At 39.8% G+C, this 22,493-nt stretch overlaps 1 protein-coding gene across 5 annotated transcripts in view; it reads left to right on the plus strand.

Moving 5' to 3' along the window:
- FAR2 (fatty acyl-CoA reductase 2) overlaps nucleotides 1-22,493 on the plus strand; it is a 133,154-nt gene that overhangs the window by 79,038 nt on the left and 31,623 nt on the right. For all 5 annotated transcript variants that reach the window (XM_046909465.1, XM_046909468.1, XM_417235.8 and 2 more), the window contains 4 exons: nucleotides 12,723-12,898; nucleotides 15,581-15,760; nucleotides 21,041-21,218; nucleotides 22,408-22,452. In XM_046909465.1, the coding sequence (XP_046765421.1) occupies nucleotides 12,723-12,898; nucleotides 15,581-15,760; nucleotides 21,041-21,218; nucleotides 22,408-22,452 (579 nt within the window). The remainder of the gene's footprint in view (nucleotides 1-12,722; nucleotides 12,899-15,580; nucleotides 15,761-21,040; nucleotides 21,219-22,407; nucleotides 22,453-22,493) is intronic.

A 22,493-nucleotide genomic window follows, 5' to 3' on the forward strand; every position in this document is an offset into this window, starting at 1 on the left:
TCAGACAGCTCATACAGATGGGTAGACTTTTGCATACAAACAACATTTTATTCAGTCACTAGCTGAAAATGTTGCTCATTTTGGAGACACATGGGCAAGTGACTCATTACACCTGAAGCATAATTAGCCCAGCTACTTGCTTGTGTCAGCCTAAAATTATATTTGAAATGTAATTCTAGAAGCCAGTGGCAGGACATGCAGAAGACATGACTGGCATTTTAGCTTACATGAATTCACCTCTTGGATCTCTATTGGTAGGGGTGAGATCTGAAAATATACTTGCAGAGAAAACTAGCTTTTCTCTTTGTAGACATGTGGTATTCTTGGACTTTTGTGAGATGAAGATTGGATGTCAGTGTGAAAGATGTCTTGAGTCACAGATCCTTTGACTAGGAACTTTTAATGGTATGGTTTTAGCTGGAACAACTGTTAAGAGTGCCAAAGATAGTAAGTCAGGGTTAAGTGGTGGTTAATTACCCTCCAACAGCTTCTAACAGTTAGCTAGAACCTGAGCTTGGCTTAATAACACTCTATATGGCTTTCCTGACACTCTTTAAAATGTGTGTGTGTTTTCTTCCTTACTAAAATATCTGAATCTTATGCCAAAAACAAAAAAAAAAAAAAAAAGAGAAAGATTGTTCATACCTGACTGCAAACCAAATGTAATTCCCATATAAAAGAAAGGTCTTAAGGAGGATGAGGCTAACTACAGACCTGTCAGCCTTACCTTAGTGCCAGGAAATGTTTTGGAACAGATCACCTTGAGTAAGATCACACAGTGTGTGGGGCAGCTGGGGGATCAGGCCCAGCCAGCATGGGTTCATGAAAGGCAGGTCCTGGTTAACCAGCCCAATCTCCTTCTGTGTTAAAGTGACCTGTCTGGTAGATGAGGGAAGGGCTGTCAACATAGCCTACCTAAACTTCAGCAAATCCTTTAACACTGTCTCCCACAGTATTATCCTGGAGAAGCTGACAGCCTGTGGCTTGGACAGGTACACTCTTTGCTGGATAAAGAACGGCTGGAGATCTACGCTCAGAGACTGGTGATGAATGGAGTTAGATCCAGCTGGCAACCGGTCACAGGTGGTGTTTCCCAGGGGTCATTATTGGGGTCTGTCCTGTTTAATATCTTTATTGATGACCTGGACAAGGGGATTGAGTGCACCCTTGCTAAGTTTGCAGATGACACCAAGTTGGGAGGATGTGTCAATATTCCTGGGGGTAGGACAGTCCTTCAGGGGGATCTGGGCAGGCTGAATCACTGGCATGATGCCAGTGGAATGAAGTTCAACAAAACCAAGTGCTGGGTCCTACTGTTTGACCACCACAATTTCAGGTAATGCTGCAGGCTTGGTGAGGAAATGGACCTTGGGGATGTTGATCAGCTGAATGTGAGCCAGCAGTGTGCCCAGGTGGCCAAGAAGACCAATGGCATCCTGGCTTGTATCAGAAATAGTGTAGCTGTCAGGAGAAGGGATGTGATTGTCTTCCCGTGCTCAGTGCTGTTGAGGCCACACCTTGAGTACTGTGTTCTGAGTTTTGGGCCCCTCACTACGAGAAAGACATTCAGGTCCTGGAGCACATGCAGAGAAGGGCATCAAAGCTGGTGAGGGGTCTGGAGCACAAGCCTCATGAAGAGCAACTACAGGAGCTGGGATTGTTTAGTCTGGAGGAGAGGAGGCTCAGGGGAGACCTCATCTGTACAACTACCTGGAAGGTGGTTGTGGCAGGGTGGATGTTCGCCTCTTCTCCTGTGTAACTAGTGACAGGAGTAGAGGGAAGGGCCTCAAGTTGCACCAGGGGACATTCAGGTTGGGTATTAGGAAAACTTTCTTCTCCAAAAGAGCGGTCAGGCACTGGAACTGGCTGTCCAAGAAGGTTGTTGAGTCACCATCCCTGGAGGTGTTCCCGAAACATGTAGATGTGGTATTGAGGGACATGGTTTAGTGGTGAAATATTAGTGGTATGTAGGTGTTTGGACTAGATGATATTGGAGGTTTTCTCCAAACTTTGGTGATTCTATTACACTTAAACATGAAAGGTCTTGCAGATCATGTGGAACATGAACTGGCTTGTCTCTTGCCATCAGCGCTCTTAAAGCACTGTAGTCAGGTACCACTGTGATTGCAAAAAAAGGGAGAAAATTCTCACATCATGTGGTTGAGCCATCTACAGCAACACTCTGATCTTAGTACTGGGAAGTGAGTGGCACTGACTCCTGGAAAGTCAATGTTACTATTACATGCTGGCAGTAATTGGCCCTTCTAGCCACTGGTGTCTTTATTCTGAAATAAGAGTACACCTTCTGCTTTATGAGACCCAAGATACTGGAAAAAGGAGTACATGTGCAAAAAATCTGGCATGGACTTCATAGGCGAAATTTGCCTTTTCTTTATGTCAGGATAATTTGATACAGATATTTATACCCATTCCAGGAAGAGGTGAATTTTAAGAGCATTTATTATGGACAAACCAAGCACTGTCAGAAGGAGGTCTCATATACAGAAGCCAGTCCATATTTTATATTATGTGCTGAGAGGTTGGACTGGGAGTGAAGATCTGAGCAGTGAATCCAGCTGTCAGGCTTGCATGTGTGATTCTGCAACCACTTCTGAGATATTTCTGTGGAGTCTTCTGAGAACTGGCCATAATAAGAGATAGTAGTAGGAAAGAAGGGGATAGACTCTTTAGCAGGGTCTGTTGTGACAGGGCAAGGGGAAATAGTTGCAAACTAAAAGAGGGGAGATTTAGACTGGATATGAGGAAAGTTTTTTATGATAAGTGTGATGAGGCACTGGAACAGGTTGACCAAAGAGGTGGTGGATGTCCCACCCCTGGAGACACTTCAAGGTCAAGACTGATGGGCCTCTGAGCAACCTGGTCTAGCTGGGAGAGTTGGACTAGATGACCTTTAATGGTCCCTTCCAACTCAAATGATTCTAGGATTCTGTAATCAGAGTCATTAATTACAGTGGATCTCTGCTACAAGTGCTAGCAGAGCCACTTGCCGTTGTAAGTAACCGAACACTATTTAGACAGATGGTTCCACCTTCTTAAGGAAAGTTTTAATTCTGTAATCTGAATGTTCCTTGGACGGAAACTGAGAATTATTTGTAACTCTCTACATTCTTGCTTGGAATAATGACACTACAGAATATCAGTTTATAATGGTTAAGTCATCATTTCTTAGATACTTTTAGAAAGTATCAACTGTTTTCTTCTTTACTAGACTTTTTTTTTTTTTTTTTTTTTTTTTTTTTACTTACTATATGTGTTGCATGTAGTGTTTCTATGAGGATGTGAGAATACTCATATGATTACACGTAAGTGATTACACTTGAGGGAACTGGGCTTGTTTAGCTTGGAAAAGAGAAGGCTCCAGGGACACCTCACTGTGGCCATCCAGTACTTGAAGGAGGGGGGATGGCTGTTTACAAGGGTGGATAGTGATAGGACAAGGGGGAATGGTCTTAAACTGAGACAGGGGAGGTTTAGGTTAGATATTAGGAGGAAGTTTTTCACTCAGAGTGTGGTAACGCACTGGAACAGGTTGCCCAAGGAGGTTGTGAATGCCCCATCCTGGGAAGCATTCAAAGCCAGGCTGGATGTGGCTCTGGGCAGCCTGGTCTAGTGGCTGGCAACCCTGTGCATGGCAGAGGGGCTGAAAGTAGATGATCATTGTGGTCCTTTTCAACCCAGGACATTCTATAATTCTATGATTCTATGATTCTGAGTGACAGCAAAGAAGGAAAGAAGATATCTGATAGGTCTGAGGACTTAGTTCTTTCTTTTAAGCACTGATCAAAAAATCACATTGGTTGAAATCATTGCACACAGTGTTCAAAAGTATTTTGAGTAGTTTAAATACTTGAAGCACTTGTCTTGATTTGTGGAACTTGTGTTACATGTGATATCAAAGGAATTAGTCCTCCCTTTCCACTTTTCATCAGAATGAACATTGGTGCCCACACTTGATAGGACAAGGGAAAATGGTTTCAAATTAAAAGAGGGGAGATTTAGATTGGATATGGGGAAAATGTTGTTGGTTTTTTTTATGACACTGGTGGTGATGCATTGGAAATGGTTACGCACAGATGTGGAGGATGCCACATCCATGGACACATTCAAGGACAGACTGAACAGGGCTCTGAGCAACTTGATCTACCTGTAGATGTCCCTGTTCATTGCAAGGGAGTTGGACTAGGTGGACTTCAGAGGTCCCTTCCAACTGAAATGATTCTATGATTCTATGCATAACTCTGCTCTTCATGATGGCATCTCTCCTCTATGCGTCAAGAAGAGGAAGGGAAAAGGTCAGGGATCTTAAGGAAGTGAACATAGAAGTGCAGAACATTCACACTCAGTTGACACAACTGCTGCATTTGTGGGGTAAATGATCACAGTTATGCATCTCAGTTCTCCCAGATTTACTTAGAGCATCTGTGCAGTTGTCCTTGAAACGAGATTCTGAATTACATGCCAGTTTTATGTGTTAGTAGAGATCATGTGCTAGCTGTCTGAACTATATGTGTATTGTCCTATTCAGTAACAATGTTATAGCAGAAGGAGAAGTACCCGGAGAGTCTAACTGAGATAAGATTGCCTGGATCTGGGGATCCCTCACTGGCTTTTTTGGCAGATGTCTGTTTTCACTAAAAAGCAGCGCCATAAACTGTGAGTTTCTGTGTCATCTACTGTATGGAAACACCAGAAGGCAGAACCTAGGCCTGCTGTGAAGCTCAGTCAGTTCTAGTCATCAGATGACATGACCATTTGTATAAACAATGGCTGCTGTGCAGAGTACAGCCTGTCAGCTGATTGCATTGTGCTAGGTCAGCTGTTTCACAGCTGGCTGAAGATTTCATCATGCTACATTTAGTCTCTTTTTCACATCACTCCCTTCTCTGGAACTTAACGACTGAGTGACTTCCCTGTTGCCAGGACTGCAGCTCACTCATTTGTAAGGCTTTACTGCATGATCTTGCCTTCTTTGTGATCTATTGAGCCAAGTATACCTGGTCAGCCAAATGTGTGTTTGTCTATACCTGTGGCTGGCCTGGCTCTCCCAACTAATTCTTCATGTGAAAGTGAGTTGTATCTGAGAGTATACTTTGCAGCTGCTGGCTATGTATGATCCTCACTTCTCCAAAACCCCACACCACACCAGTGACATGACTATACACATGAATCCTATATTTTCAGAGCGGAGGAACATCATAATTCCGCATCTCTGATATATAGCATGTTTTAGAATCATAGAATTGCTTGGGTTGGAAAAGATCTTAAAGATCAACCTAACCATACTACCCTAACAACCCTCCACTAAATCGTATCCCTGAGCACCACATCCAAATGGTTTTTAAACACATTCAGGGATGGTGACTCAACCACCTCCCTGGGGAGCCTATTCCAGTGCTTAACAGCCCTTTCAGTAAAGAAGTTTTTCCTGATATCCAGCCTAAACCTCCCCTGGATCAACTTGAGGTCATTTCCTCTCATCATGTCACCTGTCACCAGTGAGAAGAGACCAGCCCTGCTCTCACTGTAAACCTTTCAGATACTGGAATAGAGCAATAAGGTCTTCCCTCAGCCTCATTCTGTCTAGCTCTTAGATACGCCAGTCTCCATAGACTTTTAAAAATCAATTTGATCTTAGGTATTTTAAAATGTGACAATGTTATCTCTCCAAGAAGTAGGCATCTGTGTTTGGCACAGCCTTTGCTACTGGCTGTTTGGTCTTTGGGGACTCAAGAAACACTCCTGAAGTTTCATGGTGTTCAAGCAAGTCTGGCAGTGAAACTTCAAAGATCTGTAATTAAGTCATTAGGTACAGAAAAGCAGATTCACATCCTGTATCTTTATAACTCTGTACCTATTAACACTTCCAAGTGCATACATCAATTCTCTAAGTAACTGGTTGTGAATTCTACATGGCAGAAATAGAGGAAGGGAAAATGGATGAGACTCAAGCCACAGCCACACGTTGTTGTCATCCTTTGATGTCTGACTCATTCTACTTGCACCTTTCTCCTCACATCACTGGGTCATAGCTATGGAGGAGGGATGAGAAGGAAAACAGTCTGGAAAATACATGGGAAGAACTGTATTAAGCTGATCCTGTAGGAAAAGCTTGAAGTGTTACAATCCTCATTCTCTGTGCATAATTCTTTCCCAGTGTAAAATGTCAAATATGCCATCAAATTCTGATGGTGATACTTATCTAATTATTCAGGGGTACAAGAAATGTCTACAGTGAATTTAAAAAAGCTCCATATTCTCTGTGACTTGTCCACCCACCTACATGATGGTACTATAGACTACAGAAATGTCTGTCAAGTCCCTAATAGTCCTGTCTACCATGTCTGTCTTGGAAAGAGCTAGTTACAGATTTACTGACATAATCTGAGTATCATACTAGAAAAAAAGCTACTTTGTCAGCAGCCAATTTTCAAGGTAATTGGCCATTTAAAAATGCAAATGCATCCTAAACACATCCTAAGGCTATCACAATAACCTTAGCTGAGCTATATTGGAGCTATATTGATATTTACTGTTTATCAAGTCTTTGTTAATGTTGTCTTTAAATAATCAGCTTTTGTGTACTAGATGTTGGTCATGAATACTGTATTTCCACTACATGAGCTGTACTCAAGGGAAAATAATAGTTCTAGACTGAAGCATAAGGCATTTGCTTTCTTATAATGAGGAACACTCTGCTGTATGCTTTCTAACTGATTAGATGAATTATGATTTACTTGCCTTGAGAAGAACCGTACTTAAAGGCAACTTCATGAGGCAGGGAGTGTGCAAGGGAAAAAAGGGCCTATCCTGATCAATGCTCCTTGAGCTGGATTTTCACACATTTTTTGACTGAGCAATCCCAGTGCTGACTGCTAGAAATGTACCAGGCTAAAAATTAATTGCAAGCTAATTACTCTATGTCAGGAAGCAACTAGGTGATTTCTCAGATTTGCTGCCGTGGCAATTCTAAAAGTAGCCATGTACATTCTTTTCTTCAAGCACCTATTGGATGACTTCTATCAGTGGTAAACATAACTAGGATGTATTTGATTAGCTGTTTTGTCAGATCAAAATTGCAGAGATTAGGCTTTTGCATACCTATTTTCATGCCCTTGCTACCTTCAGGAGTTTAGATTCATGCTGGTCACTCGTCCATTTATGATGCTGACACTGAAATCAGAGAAGAATGTCTGCACTAGGGTGTTAATCTATGTACAAGTGATGCTTCAGAAGTAGTATCTCCTGTTTTATTATGTTAGCTCACTACATCAGAAGTGGATGTTGGTAGTATGTCAGTAGTGGCTGAACCTTCCTGCCAATATTCTGTTAAATCTTGTTGCTATGTGATGGAAGCAAAGGTGTGTCACTGAATTCCTCCACGTGGAAAAATGGCATCCGTTGATTTTAATCGATGGTTGCTGAACATCTGTGGAGACCACACAGTGGATGTTGGCACAGTGAGACAGTGGATGGTATGTTTCAACAGTGGCAACAGTAACAAGAAAGACAAGCCGGATACCAGGCAGCCATGTACAGAAGTCACATAATGAAATGAAAAGCATCGTGATCTACTTGTCCACATGAATTGACAGGTTACAACCAGGGAACTGTGCACAGATGTGAATATTGGCTTCAGTGCTTTGGAAATCATGGTGGCAATGTTGGAATATCAAAAAATTTGCACCAAGTAGGTGCCACAGATGCTCACATGAGCAGAAAGAACACCCATCTGCATGTTTGTCAGGACCTATTGAATCAACATGAGGTGGAGGGTGACAATTGCTTGGATTGTATCATTACCAGTGACAAGATGTGGACAAAACCTGGACAAATCATGAACTTTGACCACTACATTGTGACACTGACTAAGTGGAAGGTTCAAACTTCCAGAATCATACAAAAGAAGAAAACGACCTTTCTCTTGCAACATGATAACACCAGGACCATCCTACTACACCCCCTGTGTAGTCCAGATTTGGGACCTCCTGACTTCCATCTGTTCAGGCCAGTGAAATATGGACTGCATGGGTAGAATTTTCCTAGAAACACCACCATCATAGCCGCTGTGAATCAGTGGGCCACTTCACTGGAGCAAACTTTTATGCGTGTAACATGCAGACCTTTATTCATCGCTGCCAAAAATGCATAGCTAATGGTGGTATCTGTTGGAAAATAGCATTTTGTTGCTGAGAATTTGCTCTATTGAACAGTGTTATTATGCTCTTTGCATGTGTTATAGCTTCCATGGAAATAAATAGGAAGCATTACTTTAGGAGCAAGCTACATATCTGTATATAATACAGTCTTCTCCCTGTCATTTATACACCAATGATCTGTTCTGAAGAGGCTATTTTAATTGCCTACTTTTTAAATTATTCCATGCAGCAATGCAACACCTTCTTTTTCAAAAGAGTTGTCACAGAGTTTTGCTACTTGGCCTGTGTTTTGCTTAGAATAAATATATTTTCTTTTAGAGAAGTAATTCATGCTTATATTCTCCTGAATTATGCTAAGCAATCCCTTATATTTTTCTGTCTGAAAAGATGGGAACTTTCTGCTTTTTCTTATCATTGTCTTTTTTTGTTTTTAATTGATCTCTTTCAAACTTATTCCTCTCAGCAATACCTCATATATATGATGCAGTTTGTGAAATTGCCTAATTGTCCTCCATTTTAAGTGTTCTCATACTGTAATGTCTTAAAATCTGCATATTATCATGCAAATTATCAAGTTATGGTAATCCTTTTGGAGAAACCTGGTGTGTGTAAACACACTTGGCTCCACCATTCACCGTATTGCATTGATCTTTCTAAGAAAAATAAGAAAAAGAAAGGGGAGAAGAAAAAATGAAAACATTGACATCGAGTTAACATAGTGTTAATTTGCATGCCTCAACATTGTTTATGTGTCATAGGAGAACAGAGAAAGTAACCTTTCCAGGCCATTCTTTAAATCTTTATGCTTTCTGGGTCAGTCACCTTCAGTTAGTCAATCACCTGGCCTTGATCCAACCACTGAGCAAGCATGAACCTGGGCTCCCTAAAAGAGCTGTTAATGTCAACAGATGTTCTCAGAGTAGGGAGTCTTGAGTAGGGTGATGGAGAGCAGTAGCTGATCTTCAGCACTGCTGGGTCACAGCATACGTATTCAAAGCTTTGGAAGGTTCATCTTTAACATCAGAGAAGAGTTCAGGAAATAGTGTTAGCATTACCAAGCAAATAGGAGTACTATTTTCTCTCCTGTGTGTGTTCTTCAATGAAATGCCATGCTTCATAGTGCCTGCTGCAACAAGTTGGCCATTCTTAAATCTTCCTTGCTGAAGATTGCGGTGCCCCATTAAAAGGAGGACTACCGTAGCTTCTTTAAAAAGCTGTCATAAGACACTGGTTTTACCAAACTCGTGTAATTGTTGTTTTTTTAAATTATTTTGTCTTCACTTCACTGAAAATGTCTCCTAAGGCAGAAGCTAAGCCCTTGGCATTTTACCTTGTTTGATTGTTCTTTTATCTTTCAGCAGTGCTCTTTCCATAGATGTGCAATTTGTCCTTTTTTGGGAGGTTTTTGTGGTATTAAAAAATCCTGAATGAAAGACTGATGGGCAGAAATCACTCTCAATTATAAATTATTTAATTTAAGAGCGGAGAACCGAGAGAGCAACAGATGTCAAACCTTTAGGTGGGCAGGAGTGAAGAAAGAGAGGCATTCATATAATATATAAACATAAACATATAAAACATACATATAATATTGAGATTAATTCTGGAAGTCTTGTTTTCACAATAAGAGGTTGACAGTGTAAATTGAAATCAGAGATTAGTTTCGTAAGTGGGAATTGCCTAACTGTATAACTATAAAATAAGAAAAAATCCGCAAATTTCAGAATGAAATTCTCCTCTGCTAATAGCAGCACAAACACTCTGCAGAACCTGAGTCCTTTTTTGAGGATTAAAGTGAGAGTAGCAGCTGTCTTTCTGCAGTGTTTTATTTACTTCCTTTCATCCAAGGCTGTGGTGTTGCCACTGGAATGTGTTAGAATACTCAGCAAGACAGAATGCAGTATTACTGATTTCCTTCCACTTACTTAATGCTGGACATAGACAATCAAACATTTTTTTCTCACTATAATTGTGTCGTAATTAGTGTATCACTTCTGCATTATTTCTGACTTGGGTAGAATTTTCATGCAATTCTATCAGTACAGTATACCAGCCTACTTCTATCCCTGAAATCTATCTTGAATGGACAGACAGTTTCCAAAAAAGAAAATCAGAACAATGCTAAGGCCTTATGCAGTTATTAGGGATTTCTTGTATACTGTATTCGTGTGTTAATCAGAACTTAGAGATTATGTTATTGTTAAACTGTAGAATCAGCATCATCTCTATGTTGGCATTCCTTGAGCTGCAGGAAGAAGTATGGAATAAGCTGCATTTGTCTTGTCCTTAGATCTTCTTGCACTTTCCCATGAAGAACTGACAAGTCTGAAACCTTCAGATTGCATAGAAGAGACAATAGGCTTTGATTAAAACAGGTGCTCCTCTTTAATGAACTGAATGTTCTTGTGATCCGGAAGGTTTCTAAAGACTGTGCTGATTTGTAAGCTTCCATTTAGAAACTGTCTTACTCCTTCAGTGGAATGCAGTGAATCATTGGAGGGAGTGAAACTCTATAGTTCTTGAGTAATGTGTAGTAGCAGGCAACACCTAACAGCAGGCTCAGAAATGGAAGAGGTTATTACCTGCAAGCAGAGGAGATGGGTGTAGGCAAAATATATCTGTCTGAATTAGAATCAAGTTGGCACTGCAGAAATACTCTTCTGTTTATATACACTATGACTAAAATAGAGAAAGGGTTGATATAGTCTTTCGTTACCTTTGCATTACTTTTACAAAGCAGGTACTAAGTAATTTTTACTGTGAGGAATTTTTCACTCTCTTTGCAATAGAACAAACAAACAAGCAACTGTTAAAATTCTTAAAAGATAACTTAAGTCTTACATCATCTTCTGAGAACTGTTCTGTAAGCACTGGAGAGATCAAAGATAAGGCAATCTCCAAGAAAACAAGAGACAATGATAGTAAAGAGATGTGCAAACTCAATATTACTAGTGAGTAAGCTACGCAGCAGAGGAAACAACCAAATAAATCAGAGCTACTGAAAAGTCAGCTGGTCCATCTTCTTACCCTGAAACAGGCCTAGCTATTTCCTGCCCTTTCTGACAGTGCTTATCTTGGCAGTTCATGAATGTATCCAAAGCGGTATCCCACAGCTTCCACCAGTGATTTGTCCCAGCACTTAGTCATTTCTGTCTGTGGGCTGGTTACCTTTGAAGTGTGGTTATCCGTTGAAAACTAGACTCTGTATTATACCTCTTCAGGTTCCACTCACTCTCTATTCTTGTTATTCTTTCCACCCTTCTTGTTGGCTCTCCGCCCTCAAAATGGAGGTCTTAATTGTTACTATTATTTCAGTTGTAGTTGTGCAAATAAAATGATACAAGCTGGAAACACAAAACCTTTAGAACAGATATTTATGGTTTTGCCCAATTCAAAACCCAAGGATTTTTTCAAGTTGTAGTGTAACAAATTCAGATAATCTTTAGAAAATCAAGATTCAACACCTTTGCCTTTGAGGTTAACCAAAGAAAAGGTCACCAAGTGGAACTTGCAGTAGCTGCCTGTTTTCAGGAGTCAAGCAGAACAGCACCCAGATGTATAAAGTGTTAGCAGTGACTCAGAGCTAATGAGTAAAGTGTAATTAATTTACAGAGTAAAAATGGGAACTGAGGAAATTGCCATTTTTACACAAGCACTTTTCATGTGATAACAGTATTGGTTTCCTGTTCCTTTCAGCAGGGCTGTTCATAGTTATCTCACAGGGTACCTCCTCTCTTGGATCAATGCTAATTTTGGACCAGTCATCCAACAGACAGTATATGAAAATGTAGGAATCTTTTTACTGGACGGATGTTTGGCCTCGTCATTCTGCAAAAGAGTGGGAAGAAAATGTGTGTTTGAAAGGGCTATGAAACATAGTCATCGAAAAAAATGACTTGAAAGGTCATTAGCTGCACATTTGTCCAGTCATGCAACTTGAGAGTATGGGTTCTCACTGTTCCCATTTTTGCATACCAAGGAGAACTCCCATGATACTTATTTTATGTGAATGAAGAGTGCAAATTGTAAAATGGCATTAAAGGAAGAGAACAAGATGGAGCATGAATTGGTCTTCTATTCTCAAGCCCTCTGTAGAGCAATTAAGAAAATGGATGGAGCAAATAGTTCATAGGCTTTCCAACTCTGAATTCTGCACTCCTCCTCCTTAGCTTCTTTTGTGGTCTGTGGTCTGCCCCTGAGGTCAAATAAAAACTGGTTGCAGGAGATGTGGAGATACAGAAATTTCAGTGGCTGCCCCAAGAAATGAGTGGTCTAGATAAGATTCATTCATCTCCTCAGGGCACTGCATTCCCTCCTGCATTTCTTTTTTGTTTGTTTATTTGTTTGTTTCCCTGTGAGTTTTTTTCTTGGAAGGAAACGTGAATTAACTATTTTATCATCTTGCTTGTATGTTGTCTCTGAAAGAATGGGGAGGAGGGGATTCTCTTTTATGTCAATATAGTTGACTGATGTAATCAGACTGGCTACTAATCAAAGTGATTTCAGTAGCCTAATTCTGTACATTATCTCTGTTTGTGCTTCAAGGTCTTTGACAGGGTTCGAGAAGATTGCCCTAATTTCCATGAGAAGATTAAGCCTATTAATGCTGAACTCACTCAGCCCAAGTTGGCCATCAGTGCTGAAGATGAGGAGGAGCTTCTGACCCGGGTCAACATTGTCTTCCACTGTGCAGCAACAGTACGCTTTGATGAACCCCTAAAGTATGTTCTGCTTTCTGTGTTTGCTAATCATTATTCAGAATGCACTGTGGTTTGTATTACAGCATTCAGTACATCTCTTGTATAGCTGCAATAATCTCTGTTTAGATTTTCATGCAACATGTAGTCCTACATTTATCATGCATTTTCTAAATGCTTTAAAATGTCATGTACATGTGTACTTCGGAAGCGAAGTAACTTGGCAGATTTCCATGGGAACAGAAGGAAATATTACGAGCTTGGACTGTAAAATAGTAAGAAAGTAAATAATGACCTAAAATTGGTATAGAGAAAAGTGTTTTAGATCAAGAGGGAAATGTTTTGGCAGAACTAGCTAGAGACAGCCTGAAACAAAACTGTGTTATGTGTATCTCTAAAGCTAGTTAGTGTTAATGGCCTTTCTTTGTCAATGAATAACTGAAGAGGGAAATGAAATTATGTTTATCAAAATAGCCTTTCAGAAGATTTAAAATACCCAATATTCAGAGTAATTAACTGTTCAAAATAAATGCACAATTTCTGAAACAGCTCCCTTGGGACAGCCTTTTCAGAGAAGGCTTTCCATTAAAAAAGAACAGAAGAAATAAGCATAATAAATGGGATATGTAAGTGCTTCTGTGCAAATGATGTACATGAGCAAGCTGAGGTGGCTGATCTGAATTGCCAGATCTTCCCAGTTTTATGGAAGATGCTATAGCTGTGAGAATAGAAAGCACAATTATTGATATTCTGTCTTCATTTGCTCCTTTGCAGGCTAAATAGATAGCCACCCTGTCCACCAAAAATGGCTGCTTTTTGCAACAACTCATTAGAGAATCCAACAGAAAGGAAGCAACTCCATTTATAAAAGCAGCTCAAGCTGTAACGTGCAAAGCACTATACTGCATTAATATCCATAAATGTTCTTGAATTGATAGAGGAATGATTATACTACAAAAATACACCACAGTGACATATAACATCACAGGGAAACTACAACTTTTAATAAGGTAGATAGCTAGAAGGAAATTAAAAGAAAAATCTTGAATAGTTCTCTGCTTCAAGGCAGTATAGAGGCTATCTAAAGGCTGATCGTATGTGATCTGTCAAAATCTCTATATGAAAACAAGCAAAATTCACTATGATTAAATGACAAAATGTGTGAAGATCTTAGATGAAAATGAGTCTTGTCTGAATGAGAAGTTAAAGTCTAGCAAGTTCGATGTGATAGGAAGGCAGTGTTATCAAGATACTAGAAAAGCAGTGACTAAATGAATCATTGGCATTAATATGGAGTACAGTTAGGGAATTCTCCAGATGCAATTATTGAGGGCAGAAATCTAAGAAACTATGTTATATTGAAATATTAGTAGATGCAGTTTTAATATAAATAGAAAAACTAAAGAGCCACAGGAAATATTCCCATACAAGGATAAAGGCACTCTTTCCCAGTAGAAATTCATGCTGAGTCTGCACTGTGAGTGCAGTTCTATTCATCCCATCTTAGAAGGATTACAGTGCAATAGAAATGTACATGAAAAAGTAACTTTAATGTGAAAGGAAACTAAAGTAGAAATACTCTACAAGAAGGACAAGTGAGGAGAAAATAGAAATCTGTACAAAATACTATAGCACCATGCTATTAAAATAAGTATCTCTGGGTTAAGATATTGTGATCCAAACATTAATCATACTCCTAGCTTCTGCTTTCATTCATCTGGACTATTTACAGTTTCACTTCAGTGAGTGTATAATTAATTTCTTTAGTGTACCCCTTACTGGACAACATTGTTCGTAGCCTCTTAAATTTGTTTTGTTGAAGCCTTCTAATTCAGGGCTGAACAGATTGCAAATTCCTCAACATTTTCCATTCTGTGTGGAAAAGTGCAACAAAGTTGAGTGTTTCTTCACTGAGATCCAGCAAGTATGAAGTGTGGATCCTTCAAGGTCAGACTTGTTAACCAGGATGCTTTCTCTCTTCTTTTTATCATTCTCTTCCCCATTCCTTAGGAATTTATGTTATCTCTCATTATGGCTTCTTTCAGTATTAACCTGTATTTCTGGGCCCAAGGACCCTTTCATGTGTCTGGTTTAGCAGTGGCCACCTAAGGAAAAAGCTGAATGGGGACTAAAGAAATTACAACAACTCACTTGTCATGTATATTGGAAATATTTGTTCTAGGAGAAGGTGCCGAGTATGTCAGATTTAGACATGTTACTGAAATGTTACCTGTGAACCTTGGAACTGAGTAAAAATATTTGAGTTGCATTCTGTGGCCAGATCAGTGGATCCAAGAGCATCTCTCTGAAGGTTATCTTAGATGCTGCTGTTTGAAGCTTTCAGCTCTTTTCAGTACAGTGGGAGCACATGCTATATACAAACTGGCAAAACCATAAAGAAGCCTAGGCCAGCCCTCAGAGGTGATAAAGACTGTGACCGAAGTTAAAAAAAAAAAAAAAAAAAAAAAAAAAAACAACTTTGAGAACAAATAAAACCACGTTGTGAATGAGATGATCAGCATTGTGACCAGCAGCTGTCAAGCTATTATACCATTTATAATGATTTTGTTTGAACACATTCTGGTCAAATGTGTTGTTATCTGTGACCCCTTCTCTTATTTGTTTATTATTTGTCAGGAAGAAGGGCTTAGATTTGATAAATTCTTCTCAGTGAAATGCATTTTGTTCTTTCCCTGCCCTCTTTAGACATGCCTTGCAACTGAATGCAATGGGTACACAGAGGCTTTTAGAACTGGCCCAGCAGATGCAGAAGTTGGAAGCTTTCATCCACATCTCCACTGCCTATGCAAACTGCGTGCGGAAATGCATAGATGAAATCATCTACCCACCTCCAGCTGAACCCAAGAAGCTTTTTGATTTAGTAGAGTAAGTAGAAACAACATCATTTGGTTAAGCTTACCAATACTTTCCCAAATACAAAAGAATTATAAAGCAACATAAAGTATACTTGATAAGTCTGTCATTTCAGTTACTCCTACATTTTTAAAAAGGCATACTGATTTCATTAGAGTCCAGCACTAAAATATGCGTGAGTGCATTGCTACCAGGAATGAAGTTGTGCTGCTTCTTTCTGCAGTACTCAGCCCTGTTGCTACCTTAGTAAGATCTGAAAGTTTTCATAAATCTCATAATCACTTTTTTATCTCTCCAGATTCTCACCATTGTTTCTACATAGTTCAAGAATTCTGCTATACTAAATTGGAGCTATACAGATATTAGTCAGAAACAGGTTGTTTTAGAAACAATGTGGAAATGTTGCCAAGAGATACAAACTCCCCAAGGGCTGCAACCAAGCCTGCTGAGCTCACCCCATAAGGGCTACTTTCCACAGGCTAACTCTCTTCCTCTCTTCACATAAGCTGCTAGGCCATCCACAGAAGCAGAACTATTCTCTGTTCAGAACCACAGTTCAATGTGAATATTTAGGAATTTGATGAAACAACAAAAAGGCATGTTTAATTTAATTTACCAAAATGAAGAATAATTACTAAAAATAACAAAATCTGCTGGTAAAAGTCTGAGAAAGCCTCATTTTTAAAATTTACCTACAGATGTAACTTTGTTTTCATTTGTTTAACAGTGTTATTCCATCTGTGTTATATAAGCAACTAACCTATGAACTACCAACCCAGAGAGCTGGTATAAATTCTTTCTTCTTGATTCTTGCCAGAAGAAATAATTTCACAAAGTGCTACTCAAGAAAACTTAGTAAAAATCAGTGTTTTCTTCTTCAGTTCTTCCAGTACCCCTGGTCTTGGATGTGTTTATTTCCAGTTAATAGTTATTTGTCATTTATCAGAGCACTATAAATATGTAAGAAATGCCTTTTTGCATTAGTGTTGGACTGCCTAGCCCAGTACATTACCCTCAACAGTGGCAGTGCTTTGCAAGGTAACTGCACAGGCCTGGATACTCCTAGTGATGCATTCCCCTTCTGGACTCCCAGAAACCAGAACCAATGAATCACAGAATCACAGAATCATAGATTGGCTTGGGTTGTAAGAGACCTCAAAGATCATCAGGTTCCAACCCCCCTGCCACATTCCCCTTTGTCTGTCGTATCAGTATCTACCCATGTAAAAAGTTCAATTCCTTCCTGTTTATAATCTCCCTTTAAATATTGGAAGGCTGTAATGTGTCCCTGCAGCCTTCTCTTCTCCAGATTGAACAAACCCAGCTTCTTCAGCCTGCCTTCATGGAATAGGCGCTCCAGCCCTCTGATGTGGGCCTCTGATGTGGATCTTTGTGGGCCTCCTGGATCCTCTCCAAAAACCTGGAATCTTTCCTTGTGTTGGGGGCTGCAGACCTGAATGCAATACTCCAGGTGGGGCCTCATGAGGGCAGAGTAGAGAGGGACAATCACCTCCATTGCGCTGCTGGCACCCCTCTTCTGGTGCAATCCAGGATACCATTGGTCTTCTGGGCTGCAAGCTCATTGTAATCTGACGTAACACGCCTCATTGCAGAGGGGTGTTAAATCCCAACATTTTTAATTCTGTTTTTGAATTTATGAATTTTTTAAATCTGTTTTTGAAATTTCTGGTACTCTGCTTCTGCAACCCCTCTATGGTAACAAGTTCTAGTTACTAACTACAGTGTGAAGGTGAGCTTTCTTTTATCTGTTTCAAACTGCTATCCTCATGGTTTCATTTCACGTCCTGAAGTTATAACACTGGAGTATATGCAGCATTTACCCTATTCATGGCTGACATGGAACTTTCAGCTGTGCACTCAAGAGCTCTTGCTGAGTGGTAACTGCCAGCCCTAAGTTCAGCAACCTCTAAGAACAGTTTAGCCTGCTTTTCCCTAAATACATTACCTTACATTTAACTGCAGGGAAGCTCAGCTGCAACTTTTTGCCCAGTGACTCAGTTTTATAATGTCAGTTGGAGGTCATCACCATCAATATTATATATCACTGCTCCTAAAAAGCTTACCACCACTTGCAACTTCAGAAACAATTAATGTTGATGGCTCAGATAAAAAGACTCCAGCAAAGCAGTCTGAACATTAATCTTTAACATGTGGAAGCGTCTAGCTACCCCAGAGGTTGCTACTTCAGCTGCTTCAGATAAGACAGTAAGAGCTCATTTACTGTCGTTTGTATACGCAGCATAGAGAAATACATTTAAAAGACAGGTTGAGTGACAGAGGATGGATTCTCAATAAGTCCTTCAGTGTGTTTTTTTTTGCTAGTATGTTTGGTTGTTGTTTCTTAGTCATGTAATAAGAGACTTTTTTCCTTGATTTTTGCTTGGATTTTCAATTTGTTTTACAGTTTTTCCTGTGTTTTTACTCCAGAAGTTCACCACCTTTTGGTACTTCTACTGAGGTAAAATTCACAGCATGCCCTCAGCTAGGATAGTGTCTATTTCTTTACAGTGTTTGCAGGTACAGGTGTAATTGCTCACAGCAAAAACAATCACAGCCCTCAGAGGCATTGAATTAAGGTGGGCCTCAGTGAAAATAACTGCCTTCAGAGTAATTGGTTTTGAAATTGAACTGAAAATCAAAGGCAATGTGTGAGGGAGATGCATGGAGGAGCAGGAAGCAGAAGGTCCCTAGGATGTAAGGAGGTAAGATAAGGAAGAGATGGGCAGAACAGAACAGGTGCTGTGCAGCATGAATTTTTAACACATTGTGAAAGTTCAAGTAGAAGACAATGCAACAAAAACTGTTATCCCACAACTGGACTAAGTTCAGTGCTATTTTTGGCCATACAATTGGTAAGTACTAATGATTTTGTATTCATTCAGGTGAAATCCGTGTAGCATTCCAGCTGTTATTTTTTTCTGTTCTTTTGCTACTACTATATCCCTGCTTTCTTATATTTTGATACTCTACCTGCGTGTAAAACTTTAGGCTTAAGCTGAGTAAACCAGAAGTCATTCTTCTAATTGCTGCTAGGCCATTAGGGGAAACATATAATCTGCCACATGAAGCAAGGTTTGCCTTAATCTAAAGCTGATGGAAATCAGCTTTGAAGGGTATGCTGAGGTAAGGAGCACAGCACACAGTGAAGTGTGGGCTGAAGCAAAACTGTTATTATTATTGCAGAAAATGTAGATCTGTCACCACTTACAAGAGAGTGTCTTATTAATGGAAAGTGATTAACACAGTAAACTCCGTTTTCATATGATAGAGTTATTTAGTGCATGCTTGTGGTGGAAGAAGAGGCTACTTATTTTTTTATTAGCATCTCTTACTTCTATGGAGCAATTGCAGCAGTGAGCAAAAGCAGTTGCTTTATGATTTAGCATTTCAGACTCTTCAAAGTAGGTCACTGAAGGACTGGGAACAGTTTGCCTTGCTGAACTGTCAGCTCAGCGCTTCTGTGATTGTAATGCTGGCAGATCAAATCACCTGGTAGGACAGTGCCCTTGGGACAAACAGAAGCATGCTCCTACTGATGAACACTTAAAGTAATGCAGAGGCTTGTCTGGAAGGATGAGGAAAAGGGGAAATTGCTTCTTCTACACCTGTCTTTGCTTTCTGAGAACTGCTAACCTGTACATCTTGTTTTAAATATATATATGTGTGTTTATACAAAAACAAATGAACAAAAAACCAACCTCATATTCAGCTCTATCTGAACTCCTGAACCATTCTAGTCTTCCTCCAGGCTCTGCAGAAATAGATGTCTCCTTTTGGAAGACAGTTAATTAATTACTTGACAGATTCAGACAATGTCATTTTAGCTGTGGCCCTGAAGAGGCTGTGATTCTCTAAACAGGCTTTGTAAATTGAGTCAGTATTATGTGCTGCTTATAGCCCCTGTTTAGTTTAACTTTTCTTGTGCTCATACAATTTTTCTGCCTTATTTCTGAAGCATGGGAATAATGCTTTCAAAGGAAGATATTTGTGCCTGCAAAGGTTAATGTTTTTTTCAATTGTATAAGTTTGATTTTTAGATGCTAAAAATGTGAGATTCTTTTTAACTAATTCTAAAAATTAGAGATTGACTGAAATCAACCCTCCTTTGCACACTGTTTGGCAGTTCCAGTGATTCAGTGTTTTCTCATACAAAAATCTTGATGCACTATAGTAAGCTGTATCTAGTCAGAGCCACCTGAAAAGCACTATGCCATGATCAGGTATTTGCACATCTAAGTTGATGTGATCAAGTATTTTCCAGGCATGACAATCTCCACCTCATTCTTGTCTGAAATTCAAGATAAGGAGGGGTGAAGTGAGGATCTGCAGAAAACAGTATCCTTGCAATGCCCCTGTGAAAAGTACATGCTGTTAGTCTGAACTGTAAGTCCATTGACTTAATTACAAATTGGATTATGGGAGTTAATCTTTGATTCTGTGGTGCAGCATCAGACTGTTGAAAATCTGTCCTGGATTGGCAGCAGTGTGTGAGGGCTCTGGAAGTACAGCCAGTTCCTGTAATTCTGGCAGGACCCGGGAAGCACTGCTGGTGTGCCAGGAAGAAGCCTTTCGAGTCTTAGATTCTCACTGCAGCACTGCAGTGGTAAGGGCCACATTTTTAAAGGTGTACACACAACTACTTGAATACCTTAATAAGATTAATTGGTGGGTGTCATGTTTGTTCTTTTTCTTTCTTTACTTTTTTCTATTAAAAGTAGCTAACGCTGACGGTTTCTTAACTTTCTGTGTGAACAAGCCAGTGGAAAGCCAGTAAAAAGGAACATCTAACACTGTAAAACCTGCAAGTGGAATATCATCGCTGCAGTACACAATTATAACTTTTGAAATCTTTTCAGTGGTACTCAGCTTAGTAACTCAAGGTTACCAAAAATACCCTGAATTATACAGGGATGTATATGCAGACTCTGCTGACTGAACATGACTGTTATCTAGCCAGTGTAACAGTCTGGAAAGCTCCATCAGACTAACTGTAGACCAGCTACAGCTAGAAAACAGATTGCAAAAAAACATAACGCAAATGAGATTGTTTTACAATGAAATAGCATAGACATCTGTAGCTCAGCTGGACATTCCAGCAGGATGTTCAACAGGATGATTTTGTACTTCCTAGACAGAAGTAACTTTATCCTACAGAGCTATTAAACTAAATCCAAATCCTGTCATTTCTTGCTTTGTGTTATATGGCTTTGAGTTACTTATCCTTTGTTTCAGGAGAGGATTCCTGTCTTACATCCTTCTTATTTTCTATAGGTGGTTGGATGAATCTATCATTCAAGACATCACACCCAAGCTGCTTGGGGACTGGCCCAACACTTACACCTACACCAAAGCCTTGTCCGAATACCTAATTCAGCAAGAGAAAGGAAATTTGAACATCGCTATCATCAGGCCATCCATCGTGGGAGCTAGTTGGCACGAGCCTTTTCCAGTAAGCATTAATCCACAATAATTCCCTACTGAGAGTACTTTAATGCAGCTGCGTACACTCTGGCAGTATCCTCTTGAGAAACAAGTGCCCCAGTTTAAGCTGAAGTAGAACAGCAAGTCTTCAACATCTTCTGGAAATACTTTTGTTTATGAGAGGAATTGATCTTGCATCAATGCTAGACTTGCAATTTACAATCTTATATGCAGAGGATAGTGCCCAGGCAGCCATACAGGAGAACGTATATGCTGGTTGGTGAAACACTTGTTAGAACAGAACAATCCTGATGCATTCTGGTTCAAGTCTTTCCATGGTCTATCCATCCTATCAGTGTGGTCCTGATAGGCACCCAAGTCATGTTCAGCTACTATTATCTTTGTCTTACTTTTGTAGTTGTTGAATTCACTGGATTCACACTTGTATGAGCCTGTTGCAGACAAAACATGTCAGCCACACAGTGATTAAATGCAGCTGTACTTTTGGACTGAAACAACTCACTAGGCTAAATATACCAGTAGGAATAATGGACACTAATATTGCAGCCAAATTAGAAAGGCAACATAAAGTCACCTTTGCCTTTCATAGAGCTTGAAGTGTGCCAGAGATGGCTGATATGCAGCCAAGGCCCTGGCACAAACACTTCATCTCAGAAAGATGGAATTAATTCTGCTAGGCATCATAAGTCACCATGGGTCATGCAGCTTTTCACTGCTTTAACTTCTGTCCCACACAGGGAAGTATCTGGCTTGGAGTAGGATGGGATTAAAAAGTGGAGTGGTACCTTTTCCTCCTTACTTCAGAAATTAGTTGGAATAATCAGATTTGTCTCACTGGCATCTGTGTGTTGTTGTTGTTGTTGGATATACAACATACTGATGTTTTTTATTAAGTATGACGGCACCAAGACATGTAGTGGCTTCAAAGCCAGAGTTTATTTCTGTAGCCAAGTTACTATAGGAAAGGAGTGGTTTCTAAAAATATGGTTTGGTTGTGTTGTTGATGGGGAAATCGTAGATAGTATGAGGTATCATGCAAAGCATACTTTCATTCTGGTTAGCTTCCTGACAACTGTCCAGATGGGTTGGTAGCTGTCTTAACTGTTTTCTCATTCCTTCTCTATCTACACCTTAGCACTATAGCCCTTTCAGCATTTTGAAACCTGTATAAGCAACCTATTATCCTCTTTTTGCAGGGTTGGATTGACAGCTTCAATGGGACAAGTGGAATATTTGTTGCGGTATGTCTAGTTACTATTTAATGTTCTCTTAAAGTGGAGTT

Source organism: Gallus gallus, chromosome 1, assembly GCF_016699485.2.
Source record: "Gallus gallus isolate bGalGal1 chromosome 1, bGalGal1.mat.broiler.GRCg7b, whole genome shotgun sequence".
NCBI classification, from domain to species: domain Eukaryota; kingdom Metazoa; phylum Chordata; class Aves; order Galliformes; family Phasianidae; genus Gallus; species Gallus gallus.